This window comes from Penaeus vannamei, chromosome 30, assembly GCF_042767895.1.
Source record: "Penaeus vannamei isolate JL-2024 chromosome 30, ASM4276789v1, whole genome shotgun sequence".
NCBI classification, from domain to species: Eukaryota; Metazoa; Arthropoda; class Malacostraca; order Decapoda; family Penaeidae; genus Penaeus; species Penaeus vannamei.
Window position 1 is genome coordinate 30030882 of NC_091578.1, and position 10000 is coordinate 30040881.

General features: G+C 36.4%; 1 protein-coding gene across 1 annotated transcript in view; it reads right to left on the reverse strand.

The window, feature by feature from the left end:
* The window catches only part of LOC113825691 (tyrosine-protein phosphatase 10D), a gene marked incomplete in the record, with an annotated part of 128876 nt that overhangs the window by 69504 nt on the left and 49372 nt on the right, over positions 1-10000 (reverse strand). The window contains 1 exon segment of the mRNA XM_070143460.1: positions 7156-7402. Coding sequence (XP_069999561.1) covers positions 7156-7402 — 247 coding nt within the window.

Sequence of the window (10000 nt, forward strand, 5' to 3'; positions counted from 1 at the left end):
CCTCAGATGACCACCATAAACTACACCCAACCACACCATACTCAAACAGACATAAAACACACCATAATCTCCTCAGATGACCACCATAAACTACACCCAACCACACCATACTCAAACAGACATAAAACACACTATAATCTCCTCAGATGACCACCATAAACTACACCCAACCACACCATACTCAAAACAGACATAAACACGACACTATAATGCTTCTCCTCAGACGACCACCATAAACAAGGTATTTAGAAAAAGGTTTTAATGAGGTCAATCATAAATTAGGGAGGAATCGAGGTCGTATGAAGATATATTAAAAAAAGGTACATTTTAAGGAATAGAGGAGTAGTACTGGGAATTTTGTCTTCATTTTAGAATAGTAATAGTGATGATATGATGATGATGATGATAACAACAATGATAATAATGATAATAATAATAAAATAACAAAATGGTAACAATAAAATTAATGATAATAATAATGATGACGATGACAATAATAATAATAATAATAATGATCATAATAACAATAATAATAAAAATAATAATAACAGTAACAACACTAATAATAGTTGTAGTAGTAGCAGTAATACTGATAGTGGTAGTTCTAGAAGTAACAGTAATGATAATAAAAATAATAGTAATCAAATAATAATCACGATAACAATAATAACACCCCCCATTCCCTCCCCACCACCCCACTACCACCCCCAATAATAATAACAATAGCAATACTGATAGTGGTAGTAGTAGTAGTAACAGCAACAAAAATAATAGTAATCAAATAATACTCACAATAACAACGATAACACCCCCTCCCCCCTACCCCTACCTCCACCCCCTACCCCCTACCACCACCAAGCATACCGCCTCCCCCCTCCCCTATCCTGCCCCCCCCCCCCCCCCCCCGATGCCCCGCCCCCTCCGAAAGCGGATCGGGAAGCGCGGCCGAGATCGCAGCTGAGATCAGTGTCGTGTTGCCGGCGGGAGGGGACGGACGGCCGCCCACGTGTTCCCGCCCACACGCACTCCTCGCATGTCCGGGTCCGCTGTTGTTCTTCCTCTGTTCTGCCTTTCCTCTCGTCTTTTTCTTTCTTTATCTGCTCTTCGTTTTCTTTTGTTCTCTCTCTTTTTTAATTGTTTTTTCTTTTTGTCTTCCTTTTCTTCTATTCTTTCGCTCTATCTTTCGAACTTTTTTTTCTCTCTCGTCCTCCTTTTCTTCTGCTCTCTCTCTCTCTTTCTCACTTTCTAAATCTATTTATCTACTTATATATTTACATGTACTGTATGTATATGTATATGTATGTGTACATATATATATATATATATATATATATATATATATATATATATATATATATATATGTGTGTGTGTGTGTGTGTGTGTGTGTGTGTGTGTGTGTGTGTGTGTGTGTGTGTGTGTGCTCTCCAACTCTTTCTCTCCCTCTCTCTCCCTCCTTCCTTCCTCCTCCCCTTCCCCCCCCCCCTTCAACCCCAAAGCATCCAAACAACCATAATAAGCAATTTTCACCTCTAAACACGCGATCTTCCCGTAGTCTTCCCCAACCCCCAATAAAAATTAAGTTAATAAGAATAAAAAATAAACAAATAATGGGAAAAAATACTTAAGAACTGCCAGACCACGATGAGACGAACAATAACGGAAAGTAAAATATCTAATTCCAAGTTTATATAACTGTTAATCGAGGTGTTACATAAAGGAATTATGTAAAGGGATTTGAATTCTCTTTATAACCGATTTTAGAGATGGTTCGTATAAAGGGGTTAAAGAGAAATCAACAAATAGGGGTTTATTCCAACTTTATATCAATGTCTATATGAAAGAATTATTTAAGGACATTTGTATGAAAGAATTATTCAAAGACATTTGTATGAAAGAATTATTTAAAGACATTTGTATGAAAGAATTATTTAAAGACATTTGTATTCTCTTTATAAAAGATTTCAGAGATGATTCGTATAAGGTGGTTAACGAAGTAAAAATGAAAATTTTTTTTTTATCAACTTTATATCAATGTTTATCGAAGTTTTAAAAGAAAGAATTATATAAAGCGATTCTCACCATCTTTATAAACGATTTCAGAGATGATTCGTATAAGGTGGTGAACGAAGTATCACCGAAAAGTTTTTTATTCAAACTTTATATCAATGTTTATCGAAGTTTTAAAATAAAGAATTATGTAAACCGATTTTCATCATCTTTATAAACGATTTCAGAGATGATTCGTATAAAGGGGTGAACGAAGTAAAGATTAAAAGATTTTTATTCAAACTTTATATCAATGTTTATCGGTTTTAAAAGAAAGAATTATATAAAGCGATTTTCATCACCTCTATAAACGATTTCAGAGATGATTCGTATAAAGTGGTTAACGAAGTAAAAATGAAAAGTTTTTTTATCAACTTTATATCAATGTTTATCGAAGTTTTAAAAGAAAGAATTATATAAAGCGATTCTCACCATCTTTATAAACGATTTCAGAGATGATTCGTGTAAAAGGGTGAACGAAGTAAAAATGAAAAGTTTTTTTATCAACTTTATATCAATGTTTATCGAAGTTTTAAGAGAAAGAATTATATAAAGCGATTTTCATCATCTTTATAAACGATTTCAGAGATGATTCGTATAAAGGGGTGAACGAAAAGTCAACATAAAGGGGTTATATTCCAAGTTTGTATAAAAGTATAAAGGTCAGAGTGTTTACAAAACTTGGAAGCAGTTCCTCCGACTCTCACTTCTTATCACGACTTGTTTTTCGAAGTCATAATTCGGAGCAGAATAAAGAAACCTTTGGTGCTGCCCGTTATGGAAGTGTTTATAGAGAGCGTGGGAATATTGAATCAAATTTTCATGAATTCCTTGACGTATTTACGAAGGACAGCAGTTATACACTCATACACACAGACACGGAGAGATAACTGACATACAGATACGCACACACACTCACGCACGCACGCACGCACGCGCGCACACACACACACACACACACACACACACACACACACACACACACACACACACACACACACACACACACACACACACACACACACGCACACACACACACACACACACACACACACACACACACACACACACACACACACACACACACACATACGAACACACACACACACACGCACCAAAACCAAGACACAAAAATTCGAACACCCAAAACGGCCGAACAGGGAATCCTATAAGCGACATGACAGCCAATAAACGACATGAAAGACATTCTATCACACGATCGTATGCAAGAGACACTGTAGGAGACTGAAAACTTCAACATAAGGCTTCCAAAAATAAAAATAAAAATAAAAAAGAAATTTGGCTTCAGACGTGGCTTTAACTGTGGCTTGACTTTAACCCATCTGGCGAAGCCGAGGTCAGCGCCACTTCGCGCATGGGAATAAATGAAGTGTTTGAACGATGGTGAAGAATGCGAACGCGGTATTAAATTCCTTTTCCATCTGGTTCAGGCGTCTATTATCGATCGCACAGACTGGCTTTTGTCTTTTTGCGTGTGTGTCATTCTCTCTTTGGCTCTCTGGTTTTTATTTTCATTTTTGTCTCGTTTGCGATGTATTGCTCTGTCTCTTTGTCTTTCTCTCCCTCTTTATCTCCTTATCTCGCCCTCTCTCTCTCTCTATCTGTTTCTTTCTTTCTCCCTCTCTGTCTCTCTCTCTCTCTCTCTCTCTCTCTCTCTCTCTCTCTCTCTCTCTCTCTCTCTCTCTCTCTCTCTCTCTCTCTCTCTCTCTCCTCTCTCTCTCTTCTCTCTCCTCTCTCTCTCTCTCTCTCTCTCTCTCTCTCTCTCTCCCTCTCCCTCTCCCTCTCCCTCTCCCTCTCCCTCTCCCTCTCCCTCTCCCTCTCCCTCTCTCTATCTAGCTAACTATCTCTCTCTCTCTCTCTCTCTCCTCTCCTCTCTCCTCCTCTCCTCTCTTCTCTTCTCCTTCTTCTTCTCTTCCTCTTCTCTCTTCTCTTCTCTTCTTCTTCTCTCTTTCTTTTCTTTTCTTTTCTTTTCTTTTCTTTTCTTTTTCTTTTCTTTTTCTTTTCTTTTCTTTTCTTTTCTTTCTTTTCTTCTCTTCTCTTCTCTTCTCCTCTCTTCTCTCCTCTCGCTCTCTCTCTCCTTCATCTACGCCTCACTCTCCCTACCTCCCCCCTCCTCCTCCCCTCTCTCACACAAACAGACACTAACAAACATTAGAATGATTGTTTTGTGTCTTCGATAAAGACGTCATGGCTGGCCTTCTCGGACATGCCTCCGCTCTCTCTCTCCCTCTCTCCCTCTTTCTTTCATTCTTTCTTTCTTTCTCTTTTCACTTTCCTTCAATCTCTCTTTCATTCTTTCTTTCTCTCTCTCTGTTTCTTTTGTTCTTCCTTTCCCTCCCTAATTCCCTCTTCCTCACTCCCTCTCTTTCTCCCTCACTCGCTCTCTCTCCCTCCTTCTCTCCTTTCCCCTTCCTCTCCCATTCCCTCCCTCTCTCTCTCTTTCTTCCTCCCTTCACTCCCTCCTTTTCCTCCCTCTCCCTTCACTCCCTCACTCCCTTCATTCTCTCCCTCTCCCTTCACTCCCTCTCTCCCTCTCCCTCTCACTCCCTCACTCCCTCACTCCCTCACTCTCCCTCTCCCTCTCTCCCGCCCGAGGTCCACTCCGCTCCACTTATGCAGTCACACACCTCTTCAGCTTCACGCCCACGCTGCATCCGCGTTCTGGCGCCTCCACTTCACACACACACACATGGGCGTATAAACACACACACGCGGTCACACACACATATCCACGCACATGGACGTATAAACACATACATATACACATGCAGTCAGACACACATGCATACATACACGCTACACACATAAACACAAAAGCAGACGCACACACTATACATACACACCCAGTCACACACGCACCTATGCATACATACACACTATATCTGCACAAATATACATGCACGCGCACAAACAAACACAAGAGTAAACGCACATACAAACAAGCACACGAAAACAAACAAACAAATATACACATACAAACAAACAAACAAATATACACATACAAACACACAAACACACGCAAACAAAAAAATATACACATAGACAAACACATACAAACAAATATACACATACACAAACACACATACAAACAAACAAATATACACATACACAAAGACATACAAACAAATATACACAAACACATACAAACAAACAAACACACACACAAACAAATATACACATACACAAACACACAAACAAACAAACAAACCTACCCAACCCCCCAAAAAATTCCCACCAAAATTCCACCAAAAAAAAAATAAAAAGAAAAAAAAAAAAACCTTCTCCCTCGCCAATACCGCTGACTTTACCCCCTTCCCATTCCCGAATTTTTCATTATCTTTTCATGAATTATTCGGAAATAAATATAATCAATTAAAGAGTCTTTGCCATTCGCTATAATGCCTCCTCTCTTTTGACTTAATTAGTGAAGGCGGAAGAGACGTCAAAAGTTTAATGTATAATTTCGGATGATTCGGTAATTTTTTTATCATTAGTATTATTACTTCTTTCATAACGAATATTATGATCATCATTGTAGTATTTTTTATTTTATTAATGATAGCAGTAGTAGTGAATAATGATCATGATACTAATAATAACAGAAATAATGATGATAATAATGATGATAATGATGATAATGATAATAATAATTCAAAAAATAATAACAACCCTATTATAACACATATCATTATCATCAATATTGCAATTGTCATCTTTAATGATGATGGATGATTCGGTATTTTTTTATCCTTGGTATTATTACTTCTTTCATAACGAATATTATCATCATCTTTGTAGTATTTCTTATTTTATTAATGATAGCAGTAGTAGTGAATAATGATCTTGAAACTAATAATAACAGAAATAATGATGATAATAATGACAATAGTAATGATAATTATAATAATAATAATAATAATAATGATAACAATAATAACAGTAATAAAAACAACAACCCTATTATAACATATTATCTTTATCATCAATATTGTAATTGCTATTTTTAATGATGATAATAATAATGATAGGGATAATAATAACAACAATATTAACAATAATGATGATGATAATAATACTATCTACAATAATGATAATAATGACAACAACAACAACAATAACAATAATAATAACAGCAGTAATGATGACAGTAATAACCATAACAATGATAGCGATAATCATGAGAATAATAGTAGGAATAATATCATCAATAATAATGATCACAATGATGATAATGATGAAGTATCAATTATAGTAATTAACATCTATGATCATTATCACCATCATAATTGTCAGTCATCATAATCATTATCATTACCACTATCACTATTATCATCGCTATCATTATCATTATTATTATTATCATTATTACTATTATCATTATCATTATTATTATTATCATTATTACTATTATCATTATCATTATTATTATTATCATTATTACTATTATCATTATCATTATCATTATTATCATTATTACTATTATCATTATCATTATTAGTAGTATATGACTATCTATTACCTGTCAGAATTATCATTGTCACTATTATCATTATCACTATCCTTATCATTATTTCTTATCATTATTATTATCATTATATCTATTATGACTATAATCCTTATCATTAGTATATGACTATTCATTACCAGTGAGTATTATCACTGTATTACCATCATCACCATCATTATCATCATCACAGCCATCACCATGATTCCCATTAAGACGCCCACAATAGCGAGCCCATGTAGAAGAGGGCGGTTCATCCATAACGGCGACCTCATGTAGAAATGGGAGAAAGCAGAGAAGAAGAAGAAGAAATAGAAGAGGCAGGAATGAGAATGAATATGTTCACAATACATGAGAGATGAATTTGGCTGGTTTCGAGCACGTCTTCGTCAGAAATGCAATGTTTTTTCTGACGAAGACATGAAACCGGCCAAATACAACTCTAGTATTGTGAAGATATTCATTCTTCTTCATGTTTTTTGTTTCTATTTCTCTCTTTTTCTTTTCTTTTTTGTCAACACGAATCCGGTTCCGAGACGAGGCTCCGAACCGCCCCGAACCCGAACCCGAAGCATCGCCTTACCCGTCGTTATCGAAGCCGTCCACGTCGGGTAGTCGTTGATCGTGGCGTTGGTGTAGTACAGCTGGAAGTCGTACTTGGTCCCCGGCAGCGCCCGTGTCAGGTTCACGCCCGCGACGACCTGCGCGGGCGTGAAGGTGGAGTTGGGCGGCGGACTGCCCTGCGGAGGCCAGTAGTCGAGGCGGTAGAAGCCGTCCTGGTCGCGAACGCGCTCGCTCGGGATCTGGATGACCACGTCCGCGCTCCAGGCCTGTGGGGCAGAGGCAAAGGCTGAGACCAAGAAAATGATGTTTGATAATAAAATTTGATATTAATTTCTATTGTGTTTTTAAAGATAATTATTGCTTTTATATGTCAGCGCTCCAGGCCTACGGGGGCAGAGGCAAAGGCTGAGACCAACAAAAAAATAAAACAGGATATTATATACGTCCGCGCTCCAGGCCTGTGGGGCGGAGGCAAAGGCTGAGACCAACAAGGAAATAAAACTATCCTAATATTTATTAATTTCTATCGTCGTGTTTTTTTTTCTTTCTTTCTTTCAAAATAAAACTGCCCTAAGGATATTATTATCAATTTCAACCATAGTGTTTTTTCTTTTTTTTTATAATTATTGTCATTATATACGTCCGCAGGGTCAAAGTTCAACACTTAGAAAGCTAAATTGTCATTTGATAAAACTATTGATCTTATTAATAGTTTAACAATTATTAGCAATATTTCTCATCGCGTTTTTTTTTTTATTGATGTTATTCACGGCCTGAGGAGGAAGGGAAAGGGGAGGGGGGGGGGCAACTGACATCTAAAAAATCCTTGATAAAACATTAATTTAAAAATCATGACAAGTACCATCACGACTTTATTAATGGTCATTTTATCCACCACATCCCAACAAGGCTTAAATTATCACCTGAAAATCCTAACACAACTTTCATAAAAATACTAATATCTAAAATACTAATAAATACTAGTAAATAAAATACTAATAAGTAAATAATAAAAATACTAATAAAAATATTAAAATCATTACATGTATCGGTAAGAAAAAAAATACTAAATACATAAAACCACTTGAAGTGAAACCAACTGTATAATACAGTATAATGCATAAAGATATACAGCATATAATCTGTATTATCTTTAACGATAATACGGCATATATAGACATCTTTAAAGCATATAATAAAAAGTATATATATATATATATATATATATATATATATATATATATATATATATATATATATATGTGTGTGTGTGTGTGTGTGTGTGTGTGTGTGTGTGTGTGTGTGTGTGTGTGTGTGTGTGTGTGTGTGTGAGTGTGTGTGTGCGTGTGCGTGTGCGTGTGCGTGTGTGTGTGTGTGTCTGTATGTGTGCGTGTGCGTGTGCGTGTGAGAGAGAGTGTGTGTGAGTGAGTGAGTGTGTGTAAAATATGGATATCACTTCTTGTTTTTAATATATGAATGTCAAGAGCTGTTTCAAAATACTTCTCATCTGACATGCACGATCATTTCTTTTCTTTCTTTTTTTTGGCGGAAGTATGTCTATAAATATTACACAAGGACAACGAAGCGAAATTAATAATATGTCAAAGTGTCATTTCAGTCGACATGCCGAGAGACCAGCTGTTAAGATGCTTGTTTTTGTTATTTTCAATATTTATGTTTATATTCATTTGTTTAGCGAGGGAGGGAGAGAGAAGAGGAAGAGGGAGAAGAAGGAGATGGAGGGGGAGAAGAAGGAGAGGGAGAGAGAATAAGAAGGAGAGAGAGAGAGAGGGGGAGAGAGAGAGAGAGAGAGAGAGAGAGAGAGAGAGAGAGAGAGAGAGAGAGAGAGAGAGAGAGAGAGAGAGAGAGAGAGAGAGAGAGAGAGAGAGATAGAGAGAATGAAACAGAGACAGAGAGAGAAAGAAACAGACACAAACAAATAAAAAAAAACATCCACAAAGAGACAGAAACAGGCACAAAAAAACAGACAAGACCAAAACAAACAAACATTAAAACACAGCCAGAAAACAGACAGCGAGACACCCAAGCACCGCCTCGTTAATACAGCTGCTAAATGACACATCAATTTGCACTAGATTCTGGACTGCCAATATATCAATGCTTAATGGACATCTCGACATTCTAATACCAATACACAGGACATTCTTGCAACAGAACTGAGTGCTTCCTTTCTCTCTCAAATTAACTTTTTTTTTCCTTTCCTGTGTAAAAGGAAGAAAGAAAGAAAGGACTGCTTCCTTTCTCCTTTCTCTCTCAAATTACCTTTTTTTCCCTACTTTCCTGTGTAAAGGAAGAAAGAAATAAAGAAAGGGGAAAGACAAGTTCATATTTGAAAGAAAAGTGAAAGGGGAAAAATAGTTTTTTTTCCTTCCCTGTGTAAAGGAAGAAAGAAATAAAGGAGTGCTTCCTTTCTCCTTTCTCTCTCAAATTACCTTTTTTTCCCTACTTTCCTGTGTAAAGGAAGAAAGAAATGAAGAAAGGGGAAAGATAAGTTCATATTTGAAAGAATAGTGAAAGGGGAAAAATAGTTTTTTCTACTTTCCTGTGTAAAGGAAGAAAGAAATAAAGGAGTGCTTCCTTTCTCCTTTCTCTCTCTCAAATTACCTTTTTTTTCTACTTTCCTGTGTAAAGGAAGAAAGAAATGAAGAAAGGGGAAAGATAAGTTCATATTTGAAAGAATAGTGATAGAGGAAAAATAGTTTTTTCTACTTTCCTGTGTAAAGGAAGAAAGAAATAAAGAAAGGGGAAAGACAAGTTCATATTTAAAAGAGAAGTGAAAGGGGAAAAATAGTTTTTTTCCTTTCCTATGTAATGGAAGAGAGAAATGAAGGAGAAAAATGAAT